Source organism: Bemisia tabaci, chromosome 3 (genome assembly GCF_918797505.1).
Source record: "Bemisia tabaci chromosome 3, PGI_BMITA_v3".
Lineage (NCBI taxonomy): Eukaryota > Metazoa > Arthropoda > Insecta > Hemiptera > Aleyrodidae > Bemisia > Bemisia tabaci.
Window position 1 is genome coordinate 32,597,329 of NC_092795.1, and position 26,817 is coordinate 32,624,145.

Sequence of the window (26,817 nt, forward strand, 5' to 3'; positions counted from 1 at the left end):
CGACTGTCTTCATTCAACTTCGGCCGCTCCATTCACCGAAAATCCGAATGAAGTCTTTAATGGGGCTCCCGAAATAGACACGTTTCATTGCTGAGCTTTTCTCCGACTATTCCCGGGTTTGTCAATGAAATTATTCATGGAGCGAACAAAATCGAGGATTGAAGAAAAAAAGCGGCCTTGTTCCCAAGCTCCTCAGTACTGTTCTTTGATCGAGCAAAATTGAGACATTTTTCGAGAGAAAAAGGCGCATAATGACTTAAACACTTCCTATGAAGAATCCATAGGCTCAATCTAAATAATGTTACCTCCCCGAACATAATATGTATGGCGATCAAGGCAGCGCTCTCCGAATAGATTTGCCTCAAACTTTACTGAAAAACAGTGAACGCGAATTGAAGTTGCTAAAACTTTCAATCTTCATTTCTCATGACTGTCCAAAACTATTTCCAACACTTTTATAAGTTAACCCTCGAAAAACAGTGAACGCGAATTGAAGTTGCTAAAACTTTCAATCTTCATTTCTCATGACTGCCCAAAACTATTTCCAACGCTTTTTAAAAGTTAACCCGCCGAATTCAATACCCTGTGTTTTCTCATACGCTGAAAGCTAGGAATAAAAACGATGACTACATGACATATTTGAGATTTCATTCGAATACATTTTTCAGCAAGAACAGCTTATAACATAGCTTGTGACATGAAACAATACATTTTCAAAAGTTTCACGTAGAAACCCCCTGAGGGCTCCTTCCCTCTTTTCTCGAGGATCCTTTTCTGTATCCTCACACTTAGTGGCGTGGCGTGAATAATCGCTTATCGATATCTCGCCATTTGAAGCTATGGTAAAGAATCGATTACTATGGTGTTCGCTGCGAACACCCTGATAATCGATCTTTTTTCATAGGTTTCAATGGCATAACAATCGATATATCGCAATTCACGCCACGCCACTGCTCACACTCGCCTCAATAAGATGTCCTTTTGTGCCCCGATACAAAACTTCCAAGTTTCACCAACGAAAATGACTGGGGAACTACAGAGACAGATCCAGCAAATTGCAACATTGTTTTCTTCCCATTTAAACCTATGGAAATGAATCGATTCTTGGAGGACAAGGCGGATAAGTGCAATTTTGGGGGGTGGGGGGTGGGTGGAGATATTAATGCTTCCGAGTAAAACTAGTCTTAATGCGTCTTCTGTGGTAAATTCGTTCCCAAATTCCAATTTTCAAGCCTCAAAAAGTCAGCTCGAACTTTCTTTCCGCCATTTATCGGGTTCATGTGATTTCGAAACTTCAAACATGCATTTGTCGAATTAGCAAAAACTGCACTTATGTGCCTTGTTCTCCAAGCCTCTCCACCGATTCTTCAACACAGGTTTACATCTGTGGCGTGGCGTTAATTGCGATACATCGATTGTTATGCCATTTAAACCTATGATAAAGAATCGATTACTAAGGTGTTCGCTGCGAACACCCTGTTTATCGATCCTTTTCCATAGATTTAAAGGGCATGACAATCGATGTATCGCAAAGCACGCCACGCCACTGGTTTACACGGTGAGAAAACAATGCTGCCAACTCGCTAGATCCGCCAATGGAAATTGCAGGCTGTACTCACAAGGCGGAAGGGGTTCCTCGTCGGCGGGTAGCTCGGCGCGGTGGCTCCTGGCGCGTTCCGGGATGGAGGGCAACCGCGTGGTGTGGATGTGGCGGAGGGGAAGGGGCCCGGTGAAGGCGGGGGCGTCCCGGTCGGGGCTCGTCCCCCCGGGGGCGGCGCTGCAGCTGGGGCCCTCCCCGTTGACGGCCACGTTGCGCGGGAGCAGGGAGGGGCGCACCGCGCGGGGCGGCGTTCCCCCGCTCGGCGTTGGCGAGGGCGGCCCGCCCGCTATCCGGGACAGCAGCTTGTTCTGCGGCCGAGACAGCAGGTTCTCCCGGTACTTGATCGCTGTACTGTCTGGAGGATGGCTCACCTGAAATGAATAAAGAGTCACGTCAACATTCCGGCAATCAGAGTGACTGTAAGAATTAGAAAATGAAAGTGACGATTTTGCATGGTCTTTTACAGCCACACATAAAAGAGAAGAAAGAAAAAAATAACAGAGTTTTATGCTCTTTGGGTGAAGTTAAAAATGGACTGCATTTTCGGATAAGGAACTACAATTGGACGTATTTCTATCAAACGGAACTAAGCGCCGTAGGGGGAGGGTGGCAGAGGAGCGCTTGGATTGGCAGGTGTTGCGGAACGCGATGCTCGTTCCGTCCTACACTCGCAATGCTTTTCCATGGCGCTTAGTTCCGTTTGATAGAACGCGCTATCCGGGATTCTAAAATCTAATATTAAAAGGAACTCAAAGTGGCGCTTAGTTCCGTTTAACAGAAATACGTCCAATTTCTGGCTCATGCATAAATACTCATATGCGTGGGGAAACTGATGGCACGTACGTCGTTTCTAAAACTAGCCAGGAATTGTAGTCCCCGGTTGCAGATGAGGTCCAAATTTCAAATATCCACTGTGGCTTTTGAAAATCTCCGGATTGGTTTGATTATGTTTACCTAACCGGAGACCAACCAGAATATCTTTAAGAAGATTTGTTTCAAAATATTGTTGAATGAAGAAAATTCAAAGAACATCTTAAGAAAAACTGTAGGTCAGACTCAGAGCTCTTTTCAAAATATGAGATAAGAGCAGAGGTTTAGAATGCTTTTCGATATTATCCTTCAATACTAAATACTAGTTGGAAGTTGAATAGAAAGATAGGGGCGATGCATACCTGCCGCGAGAGAGGCTTGTGGGCGCGAAGTGGAGGCTCGAGCGGCGTGGAGAGGGACACGGGTTCCAGTCCAGGGATGGACTCGGCGGACTCGACGGACTCGGCACTCGAGGAGTTGAGGGACTCGACCTCCCGACGGACGCTCCCGCCGGAGTCCTCGTCGGTCCCGTTGACTAGCTCCACCTCCGGGTCGGCCGCCGCGCAGCCGTCCGGCGAGAGGACCGACTCCCCACTATCGCTGGTCCGCCCGTTGGTCCCCCGGGCCGGATCCTCGACGTGGCCGTTGAGCACCGGCACCTCGGCCGTCGTTAAACTTATATCACAATCTTGACTAGAAGCGGTGGCGAGGCGGCAGGTGAGGCGGTCCAGGAGCTCGGGGCTGGAGAGGAGCACCGAGTTGGGAATGGACTCCAGGTTGACCAGCGGCGTCTCCTCCAGCTCGGGCGTGGCCAGGGGGGCCACGCCCTGGCGGGGGGCGGAGCCCGGCGTCGGGGATATCGTCGGCGCGTGCTCCTCGAAGCTGTTCGTGTCGATGCTCGAGAGGCTGAACAACTCGTCGACGGAGCTGAACTCGGTCTTCTTTGGTTTCGGCGGGAGGCACGGTCGGAGGAGATCGGCCGAGTACTTGACGGGCTTGTGCTTGCGGGAAACCTCGGGGGGAGGCGGGGGCGGGGGCGGCGGCTGGATGGCCTTGGAGCGCTCGAGGGGGCGGTGCCGCGGGGAGAAGGTGCGCGGGGGGAGGGGCGGCGGTTCCTCCGAGGGGTAGAGCGTCTCGTAGCCGTTCTCGTGGTTCTCGTTCTTGACGCTCTGGTCGTTGTTGTTGATCCAGATAGGGTAGTACTCGGAGCTCGGGTCCTTGGTCAGCTGGCAGCGGGTCTCGTGGGAGTTCCACGTGATGAGCTCCTTGCGGGAGTGCTTAGAGTCCGAGTCGGAGGCGGCCTCGCCGTTGGGGAGCTGGATCTCCGGGCCGGGGCTCGTCCGCTTGTTCTTCTTGCGGAGGAGTCGCCAGCCCTTCTTGCTCGACTTGATGAGGTTCTCATTGTCGGACTCGCTCTCGGAGCTGCCCTGGGTGGGCGGGGCCGGAGCCGCGGGCGGTGCTTGTGACTGGGGCGCGGGCGGCGAGTCCGGGGCCGGGTGGATCTTCATCGGCTCATCGGATCTCTTGAGGTAGGTTCGCTTGGCCGAGAGCTCCTTGCTGTGCAAGTTGTTGCTCGAGACGTAGATGTTGCTCTGGCTGTGGTGCTGCTGGTGGTTGATGTGGTTGTGGTTGTTGTTCCGGTTCCCAGCTACATTGTCCTTGTCCTTGGGCGACGCGAGCTTGTACACCGAGTCCAGGTCAATCGGCTCCGACTGGGCTAGGCATGACAGGCTCAGACCGCTGTAGTACCGGAAGCACAGCAGATTCCCGCAGTCTGAAACAAAAAGCACCCATACATTTGAAAAAACTGCCTGCAGATGACTCGCTATGCAAATTTCTTGCTCCTCTGGCTTGAGGGCTGAATTGCATTTTCACTTGAGCACTGAAAATCCGAATTCAAACACGTGATAACGCTCGTCTCAAAATTAAGTTACGCTTTTTCGCCTGAGAAGCAATGAGTTCGGAGTTAAAATACAAAATTCAAGCGTTCTTTGGATCCGCTTAAAAACGAAACGCGACGAATTTAACAAGACTTTTTGCTTAAAGCATATAGTCGAAATGAAAGTGCGAGCAATGCTTCATGCTGAAGAGGAAGGCTTCGAATGAGCGACGAAGCGAGTTAATTAAATGTGATCGAATGAACAATTATTTCGACTCGTATAGGGGGTGTTTTTGCCTAACCGGTTGAAATGAGGGCTCAATAATGGACCATGCTAGAGGACGTGGTCTCAAAATAATGAGCGACAGAGTGTCTTTCATTTTGAATGGACGGGCAGTTAAAACATGTATGATATACGCTTGTGCGGACCAACCTGCGAAAACTGTCATGCACTACTCCATTTGAAATGCTCACTAGCGAAGTGAGGGTTGATTATTGAAATCGATAGGCAAAGAGATGGACTAAGGAGACAGTGAACCAACAAATGATCCTATTAGTGGAGGCGGGTGGTTGTCATCAACTAATCAGGTAAATAATCGACCGACTGAGGGCAGAGCAGCCTAAGAGAGGCCATACACTGGAAAAAAAAAACACATTGGATCTTGAGTCCAGACTCTTGGAAACATTGACAAGAAAAAATACTTTTGATTCAATCAGATTTAATCTTAAATCAAAAGGAAATCCGCTTAAATTAAGAGGCTTGGTTCTTGATCTAAGCAAAAATCCGATTGAATCAAGGGTATTTTTCTTGTCGATGTTTTTAAGAGTCTGGACTCAAGATCCAATGTGTTTTTTTTTCCAGTGTACAGTTAGTCCATAATTTTCTTATTTCCCCTTTTAGTTTGCACCCAGCCTTTTCGAAAAAATGGATCACTCAATCTTTCCTTTTCTCTGACTTTGTCTTTCAATACATTGCAATAATCAGCTCTCTACAAAGTGATTTTTGGACATAATTCGACGAAAAAGGACTGCTAATCGTAATATGTGGGCTTCGCGGCGCATTCCCTGCATACAAAGGCTAAAAGTGGTTTTAGATCACTCTTAAAACTATGAAAGAGACCGCTGGTCTCATTTACAGTAGGAGGCTGAATTGAAAGTGTGAATGCTATTTATTACACCGAAGTAAAAACGAATCATGAAAAATAAAGAGCGTGTCAACGATTTATTACGATAAGGTTCGGATTCCGACGATGTTTGAAAATGGTGCGTTCCAATGATTATAGTTTGAGAAAAAGCCGAGGAAAACGGGATCACTAAAGTTTGTTGTGAGATGAAAAGGACGGGGAGCTAATGAGCCCTGAGTCGATAACACCGTGAGCACTAGAATAAATCTTTCATTTCAGTCGGTGAGAAAAATACTGTACCAATTACGGAGCTCTCTCTTGGGGTTGCCACCGGATTCCACTAAAATGCCCCCGCGTATACGGGGCTCTCTTTGACGACACGTTGTCAAATCTCAAAAATTTAACACTGCATGGAGAAAAAAATCTCGGTTATACGAGCCGCTTAGATGAGTAGACACTTTCCAGAGTGGACACTTTCCAATGATATTTTAAAAGTGTTTTCGCGTAATATACAAGGTATCCAGGAGTTAAACGCAACATTTTTAGAACTGATTTTTGGGTTAAAAACAATAAGAGAGGACTTTTTTGTTTCATAACAGTTTCCAGAAAAATCCGCCCTGCTAGGATTACAGCCTCTCAAATTTTGGGCCAGAAAACCATTTTTTCTTGATTTTGACGAAAGTAATGAATGACAATTGGTACTTCCACGTACTTTTACACGCTTAAAAACCTCAGTAGAACCAAAATCAGCTAATTTGGATTTTTTTTTAAGTGGAGAGGGGGGGGGGGGTGTTAACATTGTTGAAATAATGTCAATTGTAATGTCCGCTTCCTAGTTGGGGAACAGTCCCTGCAAACTGCTGAGAAAAATATGAAAAAAAATCGTAGAACGTAAGGGGCCGTATTCGAAAAGGAATAACGCGAAGGGTAAGTAAAGACACGCCTCATCTAGTCTGGTGAGTATTTGTTTAAAGCACGGCTACTTCTTTTCTCAAGGCTGCGGAACCAATTACGACCTACCCGAACCACCACCACCACCACCCCATCCCCTCGACAGAGCCGCGGTCACACCTATAAACCTCAATCAAGGGCTAATTCACTCACCTACACTGTAGACACCCCCTGGGAGAATTGAAACATCTCCCGAGAACTTGTCGAAAACTTTCGGTCCGCTCTTCACACAGCGTGACGTCACGATGCCTCGTCAAAACCTCGTATCTACATCGGATTCCAATAGGAGTAACGTTGTTTTTGCTTAGACCTCGGCCGGGAGGAGCGGACCCGATCGCGAGCACTGCGGTCACGCCGTGGAATTAATTGGACGCTTTATTTACCCAATTGCGTGCACTTCCGGTGACCCCAGGACGTAACAGCGCATCTCCCGTTGCCTTTCGCTGGGAGTTGCGTTGTTTTGACGCCGGGTCCGAGGTGTCTCCGCGCGGGGCTATTGGCTGCTTTACAAGGTTCCTCCGAGTGCGTTTCGATGCCTCCGATGGAGATAAAATTTTTACGAGCGAGTGCCCGGAATTTCTTACACCTTTTTCGTGCGCTTTTTCTTTTTTCCCCCGCTAATAAAAACAGTGGCGTGGCATGCTTTGCGATATATCGATTGATCGGCCATTTAAACCTGTGAAAAAGGATCGATAAACAGGGTGTTCACCGCAAAAACCATAATAATCGATTCTTTACCATGGATTTAAATGGCATAACAATCGATAAATGTCAATTCACGCCACGCCACTGAATAAAAACAGATTTAAAGCCGGCCGGCCGAAAAAACTGCGTTGTCGGTGCATATATTCGGCCGAGTCCGATAGAGACGTGAGATAGAGACGAGAGAGAGAGCGTGAATAATCGATAATTCAATCGATATTTCCCCATTAGAAGCTATGGTAAAGAATCGATTATTGAGGTGGTCGTTGCGAGCACCCTGACCATTGATTCTTCTTCATGGGTTTAAATGGCAGCTTAATCGATTTATCGCAAACTGCGCCACGCCACTGCGACAGAGACGAACCATCGAGGTCGAGCCGAGAAAAGGAAATTCGAGTTCTTATTCCTCCCAAAATTAAAAATAAAATTCTACATACATTTACACAATCCAAATATTTTTTCTCAACTTTGAATTTTTCGCAGGAGGAAATGAGCGGGCGGCAAGCTTAAAACTACTCCCATCTCCTTTTTTTCTAGAATATGACAAAAGATATACTGATCTAATTCGATGGCCGGTGATCTCAAGTTTTCCAGGTTGCTGTAGGACTAGTTCTTTGAAATTTTGGAAGTCGCAATAGCGTAATATTCAATGATCGTTTTTGATGAAGTGAAAGAAAAATAGTGCAAAATTTGGGAAATAACGATGATGAGACATCTCTTTAAAAAAAAAGTAAAATTTGAGGAGAAATCTATAGGAGCCGAAACACGCGATTTCGTGGTTTCACCGTCGATGACTAACATAACGGCGCGCGGTGGGAAAGGAGGGGTTTCGCACTGCGTCAAGCGGTCACGGTCAGGGTCCTGAAAAAAATTGAAATCATCCATACCCAGAATCGAACGAACTCTGTTCCGCTCGTTGACTCATCTAGCAAGACTTCCCTCCAACTTGATTTGAATTGCCCTTGTACATCTTTCTACGTATCTTGTCTTGTCCACAAATTCTTGATTTTCTCATTCCCTGATTGATCCCCATTTCCTCGGATGAAAACCCATGATTAACTTAAATTCTTCCCTGGATCATTGGGGGGGGGGGGGGGGGGTGTCAGGATCGTTCTTCAAAGCTCTGGGGAAAAAATTACCTTCTTCAGGATGTCTAGTTTTTTTTCATTTAAGAACGTCCCGATGAAATCCTGACGATTCGCGGAGAGAAATTAACGGACGGATAGCGGATAACTAACGGAAACAAGCGGACGGCCGACTTTTTTAAAACCCTGATTTTACGACCGATTTTTCTTCAAATCCTGATGAAATCGGGATTAAATCCTGGTAGACCTCAGATCCTGATGGAATCGGGAAAATCCTGATGCTAGACACCCCGTTTTTCATCTTCAGGCTGTTTCTTTGAAGCCGAATTGAAACAGATTGTCACTTATGGAACAAAAAATTGATCTAGAAGCGGAGAGGAGCGGAAACTTCAAATATTCACGATATATTCACTTCACTACTCGCAGAAACACTCACTAGTTCTAAATTGAGAAAAAGCTTACTTTCCAGGGGCGTCATGCCACAAAGAAGAGGAGGCAAGGGTTTATGCTCGAAATTTCCGTCACGATTTCGTAAGAAAGGGACCACTGATTATAGTACAACTTATCATGCTCAATTTTTTAGTAATCCCCGGTTTTTGGATTCCAGGATGTGGCATGGCGATAAGAGCAGAAGAAAAAAGGCTATCAAAAATAAGATGACTGGTTCAGTGAATATTACCAGGGAGGCTTTCCTTCAACTGATAACAGTTTCCGTTAACTCATGTGGAGGTCACACTGATGACGTCGGACAGGGTGATTGCGGGTGGTTCGCCTTCTGCACACAATCTCGAAAAACTTAAACCACTTAAAGCAAAAAATTATAACCACGTAACACGTAACGTGCCTGTTACTGTTGCTGACACAGTCGATTGATTCGCCTTTTCACAAATAAGACTATGTAAAAGTCACATAAAAACATGTGTGAAATAGTCTTAAGGTTTGAAAGTTTAGGGACATAAAAATATTCTCCCGATAATTGAAGGGTTTTTTTTTTTTTTTTTTTTGGAAAAGAAAGAATCGGAAAATGTTTAAAGAATTGAGTTTACGACGGAATATACGATTCTTTGAGGGTGGGGGGGGGGGGGGCGCCGGCGGCGCATGTTACTACCGAGCGATTCTACCAAAACTTGCTGAGTTTTGCAGAAGTTTTTGGTTTGTGTGCAATCACAATCAAGCAAAAGAAATAAGAAAAAGTGTTCGGAGACTGCCTTACCTTGTTTTAAGGATTGCGTCTGTTGTGGGTAGTCCATAAGCCACATGGTTGCTCCTTCGTTACATCCCAAGTTCTTGGTATGGCGTCTTAGGGATTTTTCAGCGTCATTCTCGCCTGTACAATCAACAGAAAAGTCCCATGTTAGAAACTAACGAAAAAACCGTCATTAAACCGAAAAAGCAGAGGTGGAAACTCAAACGATATAGCGGCAGCAAAAAACAGCCCCGCTAAACTAACATAATGAAACTCAACGATCACGCGAAATGCGCCCTTAAGCGAATGGATAAATGCATGACCGCACGACAGGCACGTTTCAAAAGGTCATCGCTTGAAATTAGGAAAATACTTCCCGAGTCAAAGTTGAAGCGATCTGAAATAAATAGCGAATTCGCAGTAGAATTATTGTTACTGCATCCGGGTGCAGCGAAAGTTGCCTACCGACGCATTACAGGGGCTCCTCTCATGGAAATAGACAGCAATCGACTGATGAGTTGGAGATATCACCGGCTGAAGTTGCTGAACCGAAGCGCTGCTCAGAAAACTCCTTGACTTTTCTTATGTGAATTCCTCAACTCTGTCTTTTTCAGAAAGCTCGTTATTGACATCTATAGACAAAGCGATAGACAAAGAAAACGAATAGAAAATGAAACTATCCCATTTGTTGAAGTGGGTGGTTGTTATAGAAGGGAACAAAAATTCACAAGCTGGCGGCAACCTTCGAGAGACCCTATGGTTTATGTACGAGTATCTTCACCCTCAGTCTATATAAACCACCTGTCCCAACCAATACAGGATTGCTCCATTTGCTCGTTGTTTTTTATTTGTCTATAGCTTTGTGTATCTAATTCAATAATCAGCCGTAAGTTGCTTGACTTTCAAGGTTCTCCACGACCACCGGAAGCCCTGCAAGTCAAGACTATCAGATGCGAAACGTAAAAATTCGCTTTACTCGTGAATTCAAATTTCTCTTGACTTTCGGTTCATTTGAATATCTCACCCTGACTTTCCCAGGTGTTCCCGGAGCCACGACTTTCCCCCGTTCCCACCAACCGAGGGCCATACCCAGAGACAAGAGACCCTCCACTAGTATCTTGGCCATTGTGGAAGCTTTTACTTTCGGGACTTCAGCATTGTACTGTTGACTTACGTACATGGTTGATGTTCAACAACGTGTTGGCAGTTTCGTTTTGCAAACAAGCCGAAAATGGCCGACGTTTGGGAAACTTGTTTGGCTCATGACGTCACCCGAAGCTAATCGTCGACCATGTAGGTAGGTCAACAGCCGAAATTAGGGTGATGACTGTTGCTCCCTAATAACTGTCCATGAGAAATTCTTGAAACCCCGAAAGTAAAAGCTTCCACCTGTCGCTAGGAGGCCAGTGGAGGGTCTCTTGTCTCTGGCCATACCCTACCCTGATGTTTCCGAGCTGACCTTTCGACTTTTCCCGAGCGATAGACACGCCGCGGCTCTCGGGATCGCGGGCGGAGGCACAAAGAGGACCCGGACCTCGTCCCGTGAGATGACGCTGACGTGGGGACCCCGCCGGGTGACGACACGACGGGACCACGCCTGGAGGGTGATAAGCTGCAAGACCGACTCCTAGTGTAGGAGACGCAGATAACTAATAACCCTCGTTAGGTCGCCGGGCCGCCCCGCGCCGCGCCGTCCAGGAGGCAGGGGCAGGGGACAAACGGTGACGTCACACTTCCGGTGCGTGTGTGTGCGCGCGTCGACTCCCACACGCGTGCCGCTTCCTGCTGCGACCGCCACCGCCGCCACCCGCGCCGCGCCGGCAGAAATAGTCGAGTGATAAGTCGCAGGCTATCGCCCCAAGTTGCCACGTAGAGGGCATGCGGGGCTGTCGCAATTAGTAAGGAATAACGATCGTTACAGAAAGAAATAAAGAAAAAAAAAACAATAACGGAAAAAAAGTATGACTTTTTAAGTATAACCTGACTGACAATGAGTCGAGGAATTTAGTAGCACCAGCCACACGGTTAGAAATGTACGAATTTACGGTCACTTTGGGTTGGTTTCTTTTAGGTTAAGCCAGCCAAACCGATGTGGCTGCTCAAAACAATTTTCGGTTAAATCAACCGGAAATTTACATTAGGTTATTCTGAAACGTATGGGAATGAAAAAGTGTCCTGCTGAACTATTGTACTCTTGTGCCGACTTGCGAGAGGCTGGTTGTTGAAATTGCTAGACAAAACGATAGACAAAGAAGACAAAATGTAAATGGAGGGATCCTATTGGTGGCAGAGGTTGCTTGGAATGGACAGAGAAGACAGGAAATGGACTGAATGACGGCAAACCACGAGAGACCCCATATTTAGTCCAACGTTTTCTCCATAAGTCTATAGGAGCCACTCATTTCAACCAATAGGATCGTTCCATACTCCGTATGTCTTCTTTGTCCATAGCTTTGTCTATCTATTTCAACAATCAGCCCGCAGGTTCGATCCTAGCGGTTCGCGCCTGATTTCCTAACCAGGTTGCAATTTCCCGACCCAAAGATTCGGTCAATGTAGCCCAAAGAAAAACTAACCAAAATATATTAACCTCACGTTCATTTCGATGTGTGTTCTACACTTCTACTTCCCATATAACATGCACAAACTCATGTCAGTTACTTTTTCTTCCAAAGCAAAGATATTGTCAAGGTTGAATCAACCGTACCCCTGGCTAGTGGAAGCTGGTGCAACCTCACTCCTGGCTGGCGCCAAAACCATTCGCGTGAAAGCAATTTGCAACCTTGGTTGGGGCTGACGTCGCAGGATGATCCCTCTAACTCAGGCCTGTCTGTCAAATACGTGGAGGGATGGTTAAAAGCGGTGGTTCCTCGTTAGAACGGGCTCTCAAAAGGATCGCGGCTATTTCAGACTTGGAGCTCGGAAATAGACCCTGTTTAACCGGCACGGCACCAGGCCGTTGAAAGCCACGTTCAAGAGTGCGACGTTTCAGTCACCGCGCGCGTCAATTTACGTCATTTTGGAGGATATGCAACTTCAACTTCGGAGATTAAAATAGTTGCTCGAGGTAAGTGCTATGATTTTACGGACTCCGTACGCCTCAACATAAAGGGTGCTGGATACAAAATGACGGGTGAAAAATTGGCGCGGCCGCAACAGGTGATGCGTCCTTACTCCCTGCAAAAGTTTCTCGATTGTGATACACAAGATTTACAACTCCTAACTTTAAACTGAGGTTTAAAATTGGTCGAAGGGTTCATAAAATGGAGGAGCTTCCCGGGCAAAGGGCGCGCATACCAAAAAATCGCGTTGTGAGAACAACGCATTTGAAGCTTCCATTATTACTTTCTGGCCACTGATGGTGACTTAAATCGGAACTCGGTCACTTAGATTAAAGTTCATACAAACTTTAATGATTGACGACCATTGATAAAACTTACCGGGGTGTCTACTAAAACAAGCTGGCCAAAAATCAGTAATTTTACAGTACTTATTCAGTACATTCCCAAGACATCCAGTACCTCCTCAATGGGAAAATTCAGTACTTTTTCAGTACGTCCAATAAACGAGATTCGAAAAATTTAAACAATTCGAACATCTCGCTCGAATTGCGACAAAAGAACGAAAAAAATTCCGGACCTTTAACGGAATTACCGGACTTTTTCAGAACTTCCGGACCGCCCTTGAAAAATCAGTACTATTTCCGGACTTGTAGACACCCTGCTACACTTCTGTTAGTGTTGTGGGAGGAATTTTTTAAATATTTCCGTAATGTACCCTCTTTCCGAAAAGGGACCAGTGGTCGAATGATTTGGCTTTTAAAGCAAGAATTTTACTCGGGCTCGGCGGGAAAATCCGGGATAACCCGATTCTATCCGACAACCGCGTAGGGATCTCCAAATCCGAAAGGAGGCGGGGGAGAGGGGGGTTTGGCCCTCTCTTAATTTATTCTCCCGGCTCTCTTCCGCTCTTCAATTAATTACGTCTACATTTATGTGATAAGTTTTCATTTTATTCGAGGGCCACCTCCGCCCCCCCCCCTACTGGGCAGGGGTCCTGCGGTGGGTCCAAAAGCCGGCGGTACACGGAGGGGGAGGTGGGGGGACGCCGCTCCCTTCTCCTACGCCTGCGCCACCCTCCCCTAATCCATCCGTTTGATTTCCCGGTGACATCCGACGCACTATCGCTGACACCGGTCCGAAAGTTATCTCGGAACTTCCACCGCGGGGTGTTGCCCGTTCTGCCGTGCTCAGAAAAAACAATGTATGCACTTTCGAAACCTTGCCAAACATCTGATAGAATGCACGTTTATATGGAAAAAAAAATAAATAAAAAAATAAAAAAAAACCCCTGCAGGGTGTAATCAAACTTGGTGGGAAAAAATTCCCTGACTCTTCCAGATGCTGTACAGCATTGCAGGCTGATAGTTGAAATTGATAGACACAGCTGTAGAAAAAGGAGACAAAAGGGATATGGAGGAATCCTGTTCGTAGAAGCGGGTGGTTGCAATGGACAAAGTAGGTACATAGGTAATAGACTTACTAATGGCAACCCACGAGAGACCATTTACTTACCCCATCATTTTCTCCCTCAGTCTATAGAACCACCCATTTCAACCAATAAGATCGCTCCACACACCCAATGTCTTCTTTGTCTATCGCTTTGTCTATAGAGTTTAATAATCAGTCCGCCGGAGTGAATGTAACTCCCCGGACGATGAATATCCGCGGAGACGCGACAAAAATGCGAGAATAATTCAAGTTACACTGCCATGCTAAGTAAAAACGCTTTATGAGCATTCGAATGTTGCCAAATTTCCTCTCAGAAAATATTTATTTTTAAAGACGGTTATGAATATTTTTCTTTGCAATTTTCAGACTTTTTAGATAAAATTAGGCAAGAAATCCTCTGTAAATCGGGGTGAAAAATGTTCACAAATTATCCTGCAAATTCGTGATTTGTCGAGGGAAATCTGGCAACGCCTAATGGCTCATACGGCGTTTTTCCTTAGCACGGTAGTATAGGGAATGGGTCGGGATGGGAGCGATGGATTTATTGGAGATTTATTCCGCTCGGGGAGCGGGCAGCGCAGTGTCCGAGTGTCCGCGATCCGCGCCTCGAGCGAATGACCTTTTGGCCTTCAGGCCTTGCCCCTCCCCGCACCGCCCCGGCCGCCGAGAGCATACGATAAACTCATCCGAGCGGATCTCGCATCTCGCAAAGGTTGCCGCTTTTCCGACCCGTTCGTGCCTTTCCACACGTTCGCATTCCAGGGCTAACGAGCAATGCCACCTAACTGACGGTTTTAGCAAAAACGAGTTCAGGGTGTCTACTAAAACAGGCTGGTCAAGAAATAAGTACTTTTACAGTATTTTTCAATATATTCCCGAGAAATTCATTCCCTCCTCAAGGGAAAAATTAGTGCTTTTTCGGTACCTCCATTAGACGAGATTCGAAAACTTTCAATTTGAATTTCTCTCTCAAATTGCGAAAAAAGAGAAAAATTCCGGACCTTCTTGCGGAATTTCCGCACTTTTTCAGTACTTCCGGACCGACCTTAAAAAATCAGTACTATTTCCGAACTTTCCGGAAATTCAGGACTTGTAGACACCCTGAATACACAAGCTGATGAATTTAGTTGTTTCCAATTCTGTAGGAGAGCTCTTCATGACTATCATATCTGAGAACATTGCAAATCTAATCTTAAAATTACAAAAATGGTCAAGTTTTCTCTTCGTTCTGCAAAATTGTCAGCTTGCAGATAAGCGGTGTTGTTTGTTAGCCATCGATATCGTAGTCTCCCAGACGAGGGAATCTAACTCCATTTCAAGAAACACAATTGAAACAAGAAAGAAAATTCAATTTTGATGAAATTTCTTAGGCTCTTAGGATAATTTACTCTCCATCTCTGATCGTTCTCCTTCAACTATCCGGTCATCAAGCGAATGCTTTGAAAGGAAATTGCGCGGGTCACTTGACAACACCGCACGCCTCAAATGCCAATTGATTGGCACTCTATTATCCAGACTCACCGTCCGAACCATGAAAAAAACATGTATCATAACCTATTATTCATTTCCTCATTTAAAAAAAGGAGAAAATAAGGCCGCGAAAAAATTCTCCTTGGACGGACGAAAAAGCGAGGGAAAATATAATCACGAACGCCTTCACTATCGGGCAACCGATTAATTTTATGTATATTTGTGCTCTACGAGATCGTACACGAAGGAATTAAGTTAAAACTGACAGAGCAAATAGGATTGATATGCGTGCTTTGTAGTTCTCCTTAGTTCTCGGTAATCGTCCTTTTAATTCATTTTTACATAATTCCTTTCAGCATTTGCTGAGCTTTGCATGCCGCCGGAATTTGCGGTTTGAGTGCTTTTTGCAGTGCTTTAAATCTGCAACGTCGCAAAGTGAGTTACGCGGTTTTGCAGTTTTGCCGTAGATGTGCTCGAATAATGGGGATAGTCGTCTCGTTTATATAGAAAAAAGTCGTCCTTAATCGCAGCAAATAGTTGAAGTCAAAATCAAGTGTCACATTTTGCCTTCAATTTTGAAGATACTTCAAGCACAAGCACCGATAGTGGTATCAAAGATCCGTGTGCATGCCCGGATTCACCTATTTGCCGCCCATAGGCCGCCTGTATTTTGCCGCCCCCTTCTCATTTGTTTTGAAACTCGATAAAAACCACCAAATAAACGTGTCAGCGGGGGAGGGGTGCATAAGACGCATTTCCTTGTGTTGAACACATTTTTGGGAAAGCCCTGTCAACACTACTAGCAAAAGTTCACGGAACTTTGCGCAAAAGTTAAGTTCCGTAAACCTATCTCTGTGTGAACAAGGCCTTCCATTCATAAGAAATGAACGAAAAGATTATGAAAGAACAAACATAAATGTGGATCAATGATTTTAACTTCCGCCGCCGCGCCGCGCAGACCGCACCGTGTTTAGCGCAATGCGTGAAGTATTCCGACAGTCTTGTAGGCGCTATGCGTTTCACGCCGACCGCTGCTGAACGCACTGTGTTGGACGCAACGCGTGAAGTATTCACGCAGTCTTGTAGGCGCTATGCGTTTCACGCTGACCGCACTGAGTTTGATGCAATGCGTGAAGTATTCGTGCAGTCTTGTAGGCGCTGATATGTGTTACTTATACATGCCGATCGCCGCGCCGAGGGCTTCTCCTTCTCATCTCAAGTCCTCGTTATCATTTCTCTCTAAGTCACGCCGTTCCAGGCCAAATTGCGTGTTTGGTCTCTCTCTTAACTCGACTTATTGAAGGTGCTGTCTCTTGTATCACTAAGAGACGACAAAATTAGAAATTACTGTGCTCTCAGGAAATGAGAGATTTTGTCGCATTTTCTCGCTTGTAATTTTGTTTTTATAAATCCGATTTTTTATATACCTACACTTTACAAAATTGCAAATTTTTGCCGCTCCTTAGATTTGCCGCCATGGGCCGCGGCCGTGTGAGTTCGGGAGCCTTGTTCAGCTGTCATCGCTTGATTTTTCGCTCTCTCTCAATTTCTTTTTTTTTTTTGTCTATAGCTTTATCTATAGAGTTCAATAATCCAACCCACTGGTTTCTCATTAAAAGAAGACTGACTTGAAGTTTCCACTGAACTTGAGAGACAAAGATGGACACGATGCATATGTGTCGAGGCTCTTGAGGGCACTTGAACAACACTCGAGCGAGAGGCGCTCATCATCGGTTTCAGTGGCTTGCGAGCTATCGATATTTCCCCACTAGAAGCTGTGGTAAATAATCGATTATTAAGGTGTTCGCTGCGAACACCCTGTTTATCGATACTTTTCCGTAGGTTTAAATGGTCGATCAATCGATATATCGCAAATCACGCCTCGCCAATGATCGGTTTCACCATTCCACCGGTCTCCAGCGTCCATCTCTCACCCACTTGACCCTCTGGCCACCGACCGGACACAGCCTCTTCATTCTTCATCTCCGCCACCCGAAGCAAACGCCTTGGACCAGCATAGCCGATTATTGGGCCTGGACCGATAATTCAGCTGACATACAACGCTAAGATAAAGCTTTTTAATGAGACTAGACCTACTCGGGGTTTATGACAGTTTATCAAACCAAAAACCAGAATCAAAAACGTTGAAGGACAGTTCAAAGAGATCTAATATGTTAAATGAAACTTTCCACGTGCTTTCTGGCAATTTTCAAAAAAAAAAGAGAAAGAAATCATTTCTGACTATGAGTTAGGGGCGCATATCACTCTGGGGCTTGTTTTGCTCCCAACTAACCGGAGTAACATGAGTACGGAGCGGGTTCTACTCTTTCCGCGGGGTGAACTGATCCCTAATTACTGAGCGGATTAACTTTTTTTGAGAAGTTAGCTAGCTTCTCATCAGTGGCGAGGCATGAATGATCGATTATGGATATTTCCCTATTTGAACCTACGGTAAAAAATCGATTATTAAGGGCTTCGTTGCGGCGACCTTAATAATTGATCCTTTCCCATTGTTTTAAATGGCAGGTGAATCGATATATCGCAAAGCACACCACGCCACTGCTCCTCATTCATAAAAACGTGTTTTACTAGGGATCCGGAGTGAGATTCACTCCGCATTTCACTCAAAAATTTCAAAAAGAGCACCTAATTGCCAAGTGTAGAGGATGATGTAGGCGTTGAAGGAGCTCGAAATATCAGAAAAAATCTCGACTTGAAGGCGTTATCAAGAACTTGATTCATGGATACCGAGTGATGGGATCGGCTGAAATGTATGCAAATCGGGATTTTTGGGAGGGTCGCGCCATCCGGCGGCCGGGCGACCTTGAGGGCGGACAAGAGTGGTCGCGGCCAGGGCGGAGAGCGAAAAGGCGACGAAACGAAACGAGAAAGGAAACGGAGAGAGGAAGTGGGGTAAATTGAATTTACTTTCGTCGCAAGGCCAGTGGGAGGAAGCTCGCGGACGGGGACCCGGGGAGCTGGGGAGGGGGCCCGAAAATAGCCGCCAAAAGAGATGCGGGCGCCCCGGCCGGACGGAGCAGCAGCGTTGCGATTAGCCGTCCATCGATGGTAGGGTTGGCCATTTCGATATATTGATTTTTCTCCACGAATGATCAAGAAAATTGACCAAAAATTGAAATCAATCTGTCAAGCAAACCAAGAGGAAAATCGAAAAAGAGCCGTCCTTAATTACGCTACGCACTTTTCCCGCATTTTTGACCCCCCCCCCCCCCCCCTCCCCATTGTGGCGCTTCTTTGACTTAGGTTCCTATCCTCTAACACGTAAGTAAAAACAAAATGGCGAGACGCTCTCGTATAGGGGAAACGATAAAAAACGAAAAACGGAAAAAATTATCTAGCGTTGAGCACGAACTGGTTGTGCTCCGGGTTTAGAGGACGCAGCAACGTCTGCTACACCCGGAACTTTCGGCCTCTCGAGGCCGGAACGGACGGTATGTCCTTAAAACCCGTAAGTACGGCTTTCACAAACGGATTTTTTACCAGTTTATTAGAATCGTTTTGTTTTTTCTTTTTCAAAATCTAAACCAAACATAGGCAAAAATGTGAGAACTACGAACGTCTATCCTACTCAGACACTGGAAAAAAAACACATTGGATCTAGAGTCCGGACTCTTGAAAACATTGACAAGAAAAAATACTCTTGATTCAATCAGATTTTTGCTTATATCAGAAGAAAATCCGCTCAAATTAAGAGGCTTGGTTCTTGATGTAAACAAAAATTCGATTGAATCAAGAGTATTTTTTCTTGTCGATGTTTTTAAGAGTCTGGACTCTAGATCCAATGTGTTTTTTTCCCAGTGAACCCCCGACAAACGTAAAATGATTGAAATTGTTTCTCCTGAAATTCCAAGTGACGGGATGAACTACAATCTCGGCTCATCAAACGATTTCCTTCGGAACGATAAAAAGTTACGGTGGAAACTACCCATTCCGGGCAAAAAATGAATTTCGAGAGGCCTCAACTGCTCTCTCGAGTAATACGGCAACCGGGCGCGAAAAATCAGGGGCGTAATTAACACACGACTTGTCACTAGCGTAAGCTACAAATGGGGTTATTATTAATGCGTTAGCGGGCGGGTCCGCGCCGGGCCGGCGAGGAGGCGGGGGGCGCAGCGCGTCAAAATAATTCTGCGTTTGTTATTTCTGTCCCTGATCCTCATCTGCGTTCATCGCCGTGGTTTCCTTTCGGCGCGCGGCGCGGTGCGCTATTGGCCCGTGCCGATAAATCATGTCCCCGCCGGAAGATTTATCCCTGGGAGACGTCGGGATTAGCCGATTTTTTTCGGCCGTCTCGCGCGCGAGGCCAAACGGGGAAGGCGGAGCCACGAGGAGTTTGGCGTGTGCCCGTGAATGAGCGTGCGACATGAGACGAACGATTCCGTTGAAAACAGTCGAAGAGAATGCTATGATTCGCTCTAGATCACACTGAGAGAAACAATTTACGGGCTGATCTACATCATGATACACCGTCAGTCCCTGGCTTAGAGGCCGAAACTCCCGGGTGCTGGAGCCGTAACTTCGATTGCTCCGGGTGCTACGTCCGGAAGTTTCGGCCTCTGCGCCCAGAACGCGGACGGTATGGCTATATAGCCCGTAAGTACGGCTTCCACGGCCGGATTTCAAAATTTACGTAATTACAGACTTTTCCGAATTCTCGATAGTCAAAAGAAATTCACAACATCGGAATCGCCAAGAGGGTGGCGCAAAAAGACTGTGAAAACTTCACTCTTTTACTCTGGAGACAAAAAAAGTAAGTTTTTTTAATGCAGTTCCCGCTTTTCTAAAGCAATCGTTACACAATGGACGGATTTAAAGAAATTCAGACCGACTTAATTTCCTCTCATGTTCATGGACAAAATCATAATTGAAGCGCTGGGTGCAAAAAGGGCATTTCTTGGTTACTGTGTCTCCCCCGCTGGCATTTCATCCACTACAGTTAAAGCAAATTCACATGGGATTCGTTAAAACTTTCACTGAATTTTCTTCGTGATTTTCCAATGCTGAAAACTAAGAATTTAAGAAAATCGTCCGATGGTTTCCTCTCTAAAATATAAATTATCAGTGGAGATTCCAAAAGCCCCTCAACCAAGAAATACCTTAACTGGACCCTACGCCTCAATTCGGCGGAAATATAATGATTTCTCTGTTTTGTTGATGTTTTTTTTAAAGGCGACTTTCTGATTGTAAGTTTTCAGTTTTCCAATCTGGAAAATTCTCGACCCCTGGCAGCTAGGAAAAAAACCATGGTGTCTATACTAGGGCCCACGAACGATGATCCCTGAAAAATCGGGCGAATAAACGCATGGACCATGTAAATGACAACGCTGCAGGGTCGAGCACGCACATCGACGAGACCGGGTATTGTGAACGCGAAAAGCTATTGTTTGCGGACTGCTGCTATTCTACCCCTATCTTCAGGTCAAAATTCTTCATAGGAAGCCCTTTCGTAAAAGATCAATTTCTTGTAATTTTGCCCCAATCTCTTCGTCCATTACATGGTTGGATTGCTCGTAAAATTCTGAGCTAAATCATATTTAATTGTTATATACAATTTTTATTTTTTCCTTCTTTTTCCTTTTTGAAGCGAAGTCCAATTTTTATTTATAACATCGTATCTCGAACTGTAACTTTGCTGCTATTTGACCGATTTTTATAAACAAGGCCTCTTCTTACTCGTGTTTTAAAGGAGAGTAACGAAACACTTGCTAAAAATATGTTACACAACTTTCAACAAATTTTGGTTTTTTCTAGCGGGAGGGTGAAATTGTAAATTACGCGTAAGTAATTAGGGTTCGATTGTGGCTCGGCTCGGCATTGTCCCCGAACTCCAGAATCGGTTCGGGCCGGGGTGTCGCTGTTGCCAGTGTTTGCAAGAAATACCCGCGGCTCAGGGATCATCGTTCGTGGGTCCTAGTATAGTTTTCTTGGCAAAGCTCATTCCCTGATTTTCAGGAGCTCATTCCCTGATGAGAAACCGAAGTTCTCTCCCACTTTCCCGGGATTTTCTTGGGGAAAAGAATATAATTATCCAGAGTTTCAGATATGCATATTGATTCTGATTCATCTTACAGCCTTTTTTTGGCGCACGTCAGATCAGACCGCCAAATTTGAAAACGAAATGATCCCTGGGTGGTTGGAGAAGAGATGCCCGGTTTCTGGAACAGATTCCCTGATTTTCCCGGTTAAATTTTCATTCCCTGATGAATCCCGGTTTTTAAAAAACTAGATACCACGAAAACAACCCATCGATTCCGCTGCTGATTGCCACGAAGTCTGCGAGTAGGAACGGCAACGAAACCTCGTGGATAGGTTCCAGTGTGGGCTTGCGGTACCTACCGGCACTGGGCGTTGCGACGCGATGCGAGGCACTACGTTGAGCGGTCCACGCGGGCCCCCGCCGCCCCCCCCCCCCCCCCCCCCGACAGGACCGGGCTCCCCTCCAAGAGGCGGCGGGAGGGAGGGGGCTGGCGGCGGGGCGGAGGCGAGCTCCTCTTTACGTTCATTCATTAATTCATTCATCCGGTCACCGCGGACTTCGCGAGCGCCAACGCGGCACACCGACCGCCCCGTTTGCCAGAGTGTGCGATGAAAAGTGGATATTTTACATCGGGTTTAAATGGAGGAAAATGATCATTTTTCGGCACTATCTGGCAGCAATGACCCGACTCGCCGCACCGCGACAGCCGACCTGCAAGGCTCCTGAGCCTGGTCTAAAAAAATTCCCGAGTCCGATTTCCAACCATGAGAACGCCCTACCAAATTTGTAGTTCCTTTCTAGTGTGATTTACGGTATATTTGCACCAAAATAAACATCGAGCTATCGAAAAAATGACCAAAATTACTGGTTATACTTTAAATTTTAGGCAAAAAATGAATCCACTACGCCTACAGACACACATGTTCGGCTGTTTCTTCCCAATAAATCTGATACATGTGTGAGCCTTAAAGTAAAGCTGAAAGTATGTGAACACTAAAAATTGCGTTCAAATAGTCAAGTGTGTTCGGAAAGTGTATTTCATTGTTTACCTTCACTAATCACCATTGAAATTTCAAAGTTTGTCCATTTTATAAAATATTTGAAAACCAAAACATACCCCGCCCTTTCCTGATTACGACACGGAGGAGAAAGGGCTCATCCATAAGCTAAAACCAAGCTCCTTTACCTGAAACAGAAAAAAATTGAACTATTTTAGCGTTAAACCATGGTATATTTTTCCGTTGCATTACCTCTTTATTTTAATTAACTTAAACAGGAATTAACAGGAAAGTAGCGTGAATTAGTAAGCAGAGACAAATTTCTTATTTAACGAACAGTGACGACGCATAGGAAACGCCTTCATTGTGAAAAGATACTTCCTAGCATGGGCTCATGGGCCGAATAGTTGCATCAATGAAAGTTGCTCAACCCGACATCCACGGGGCATAATTCGGCAAATTTCATTCGATTTGTTCAACAAGACGCTCATCAATCATCATTTGGTGAAAAGTAGCGTTGACCTCCGAATTAGACTTTTACCTTACCCGATTACATTGCATGCCAGTTTGTGTTGGGTCTCTGAAATAAATTGTCTCCTACTGGGCCATTTTCACGATTTTCGCGGCTATCGGCAGGTAATAGCCCCAATATCAGCGTGCTATCCTAAAATTGTTATTATATAATGTGACCCCGGAAGCTACAGGAGAGCGTCCCCTGGGGGTTGAAACGCGTGCCTCGCAGTTCTTTAAATTACATATACGTTTCCACGATAAAACCAGGCCACTCTTTATAAAGGCAGCGGATGACTGAGGATTAAAGGCTGAGGTTACCGTTGCTTTTTAAAAAAGCATTAGATGTCCATTTTTCGACTGATAATGCGAGGGACAAGACACAATAGAAGGGACAGAAACGTGACTCGGGGAAAGAGGAGGACGATGATCGTCGAAAGAAACAGACGGGATCGAGGGATTATCCTGGTGATTTGGAGAGGGAGGATGTTTAGACTAGTGGCCACGAGAGGCGCGCGGTGGCGGTTCCAGGGATCCTTTGCTTATTTTCGAAACTCCGGGACCGGGCAACCGGCTCCACTGTCGAGATTTCCGGTTTCCTGTTTCCTCAGCCGATTCTGACGCCTTTTAACACCCCACACCCACGCACCACCCCCGCGGCCGAGGGCTGGTCCGCCTCTGCTACCAGCCTTCTGATATGTTTACGCTGACTCGAGTGTGTTTGCAAGTAGTTCTTGCAAAACTCAATTTTTTCGAAAATGTGGGTGGGTTACTTTCTCATGAACTCGGTCCAATTGAAAAGTATAGAGAATTCCTACATTTTGGAATTACCTCTTAAAATTCTATGATCTATCCTCTAGAATGCTAAGATACGTGTGTTTACATAGGGAACAATGCTAGATAGAGTTACTAGGCCACATTTTCTCACTTCTAAATATACAGGGACAGGGTCTACTATGACAGGCTGACCAAAAATCAGTACTTTTACGAGGGGCACGGCGCGGCACGGCACGGCACGCAGTACAGTTTTTCAGTACCTCCAATTGACGAAATTCGATAAATTTCAAAAATTTGAATTTCTCGCTCAAAATGCGACAAAAAATAATGTCAAAAAGTGAAAAAATTCCGGACCATCATACAGAATTTCCGCACTTTTTCAGTACTTCCATACCGCTCTTAAACAATCAGTACTACTTCCGTACTCGTAGACATCCTGAATATATTTTTATACTATTTTCCGCATCAAAAAAAAATAATGGAAAATACTACGAAATCAGCTCGTCGAGCACTCTTAGATGGATCAATAGAAAATTGCGTGCAAAATCTCCATTTTTGGAATTGGGTGCGTGGATGTCGGATGGACTGATTGTGAGACGAAGAAGCGTGCCGAGGGAACTCCCAGAAGGCGGAATATGTAGCCGACCCGACAGGACAGCGCGAGCGCGAGCGGTCAGGAAATCGGACGTGGCGTGACGTCACAAGCGCGAGCCGCCGCACAGTGGATCGAGTCAAGCAGAGAGGTCGGACACGAAATTTTTGACTAAAACTCCAAATTTTGATGTTTAACTCGCCACATTTTAAATTTTCAGGGGTGCTTCTAGAAGAGAATCTCACGAGGAAACCACTTTTAAGACCTCAAAGTTTTGTATGAACGCAGTGACGAGCTTCACTGAAAAAAAAATTCTCGGCGTTTTTACCAGGGTCCGTTGGTACCTTTACCATCTCACTGTTTTACCAATTATTGGTAATTTTACCGAGACAGACTGGTAAGCGTACCTAAAAACCGGTATTTTTACCGTTTTTTTCAGGTAAGAATACCACTTTTATTGGTAATCAATTCCCGGTAACTTTGCCATTTTATCTCGGTAATTTTACCACAGTCGATGAAAAACATTGGCGTTTTTAACGGGGTCCAGAAAAGTTACCGAGAAAGTCAATAATTTTACAGAGATTTCTCCGTTTACCAATTCCATAAATGGTAATTTTACCAAGAATAAACTGGGATCAAATAGAACCCTGAATTCTTGGTAATTTTACCCTTTTCTTAGTAAATACACCGAGTTTACGAGCTTTCAAAGTTTCCAAATGTTGTCCGACCTCCCCGAAAAACTCGATCCATTGTGCGCCGCCGAACTCGCGCGAGGAAAACCCGCTCGCCCTCGCTTCTAGTCCAGACAAGGATGCGCCGCACCGGAGTCGGAGACGATTAAAAAACTGCACAAAGGCGTCCCGCCCCGATCCACCGATAGCCAAATATTATCGTGTCCCGGACGATAGAACGTAACTCCATTCCAAGGTTGCCAAATTGACTCGGGCGATTAATTTTTTTCACAAAAATGTACCACAACAAATTTTATCCAAATTTGTCTGATTTTGGCATCAGACCTGAGAAAAATCATTGAAATTTTCCATTGTAAATGTCCAAGATTCCTATGGTAAAAACGCAATTTACGGGGGGAAATTTGGCTACGTTGGAATGTAGTTACGTTCTTTCGTCAGGGAAACGACGATATTTCGCAGAGATGCCAGTCTCGCTGAGCTGAGCCGGAGCTATGCAAATTCCACGCCGCAATTTATTGTCATCAACCAGAATGCCAATTCTGAAACTGCGATTCAACTCAGCGGGCTGAATGAATATTGAAATTGATAAACAAAGCTATAGACAAAGGAGACAAGGAGAAAATGGCGCGATCCTGTTGTGCCAGGGGATGGTTGCGTTGGATAAATGGGGTAAGTAATAGACTAAACTACGGGAAACCCAAGAGAGCCTTGGTCTATCATTTTCCTCTTTGTAAGACAACATTTCGTTTAAACCGATAAAAATTGCTCAATTTTCTTTTTGTTTATAGCTTTGTCTATCAATTTCGATAATCAGCCCGCTGGTATTCTTACTTAGCCCCGCGGACTGATTATTGAAATCTATAGATAAAGCTATAGACAAAGATGACGTAGGGAGTATGGAGCGATCCGATTGGTTGCAACTGGTGGTTCTTATAGACTAAGGGGGAAAATGATGGACTAACTGTCGGGTTTCTTGTCAGTTGCCGTTAGTTTGTCCATTACTTCTTATTTGTCCATCACAGCCACCCGCTTCCACCAATATTAGGATCCCACCATGTACTTTTTGTCTTCTTTGTCTTTCTTCAGTATCTTCAATTTCAATATGACGATATTACCGAAAAGCACGTTTCTGAATGCTTGCTCGTTTCACGACAAAAAAACTCGTGCTTGACCCGAATTGAGTCATAGGATCTCTGAAGTTTCGGATGACAATCTAAAAAGCCATTCCAGCTGCCGTTCGGTCAGACATCTGAAGTACTTCGATATATACCGAAGGGTTCGGTTCACAATTTGAAGTACTTCCGGACCTGCCCTTAATAACTCGAGTCGACTGTTTTGTGACTTTCCGGAAGTTCCGGACTTGTAGAAACCCTGAAGATCTTTTGCCGCACTGGAAAAAAAAATACATGGATCTAGAGTCCAGACTCTTGAAAACATTGACAAGACAAAATACTCTTGATTCAAGCAGATATAAGCTTAAATCAAAAGGAGATCCGCTCAAATTAAGAGGCTTGGTTCTTGATTTAAGCAAAAATTCGATTGAATCAAGAGTATTTTCCCTTGTCGATGTTTTTAAGAGTCTGGACTCTAGATCCAATGTGTTTTTTTCCAGTGCGCGGGTAAAAACTGATACAAATTTTTATACATCAACACTCAAGTATCGAACAAGGGCCGTTTCCAAACGCCCCCGAGACTCGTCTCGGGGACGCCGGACATCTCAATACCCGCGGAAGTCCGAGGAGCGACCGGTGAAAAACGACGGAAACGAATCGGAATCGACGGATGCCACGTGAGCAGAGAGCGCGGCGCGCGGCCGGAAAGGGTAAAACACGACTTAGGTGTAAAAATAAAACCGGGGTTGGAGTTTATGAATGGAGCGGCGCGGGCAGCATCGGTCCCTCGAGGGCCGGAGCCCGAGGCCGGAAACGGAAT

The 26,817-nt window shown here is 45.4% G+C and overlaps 1 protein-coding gene across 4 annotated transcripts in view; it reads right to left on the bottom strand.

Moving 5' to 3' along the window:
• Hecw (Hecw ubiquitin protein ligase) overlaps positions 1-26,817 on the bottom strand; it is a 192,247-nt gene that overhangs the window by 74,132 nt on the left and 91,298 nt on the right. For all 4 annotated transcript variants that reach the window (XM_019061230.2, XM_019061228.2, XM_019061232.2 and 1 more), the window contains 3 exons: positions 9,365-9,478; positions 2,773-4,184; positions 1,620-1,971 (listed from right to left, as the gene is read on the bottom strand). In XM_019061230.2, the coding sequence (XP_018916775.2) occupies positions 1,620-1,971; positions 2,773-4,184; positions 9,365-9,410 (1,810 nt within the window). In that variant the 5' untranslated portion in view covers positions 9,411-9,478. The remainder of the gene's footprint in view (positions 1-1,619; positions 1,972-2,772; positions 4,185-9,364; positions 9,479-26,817) is intronic.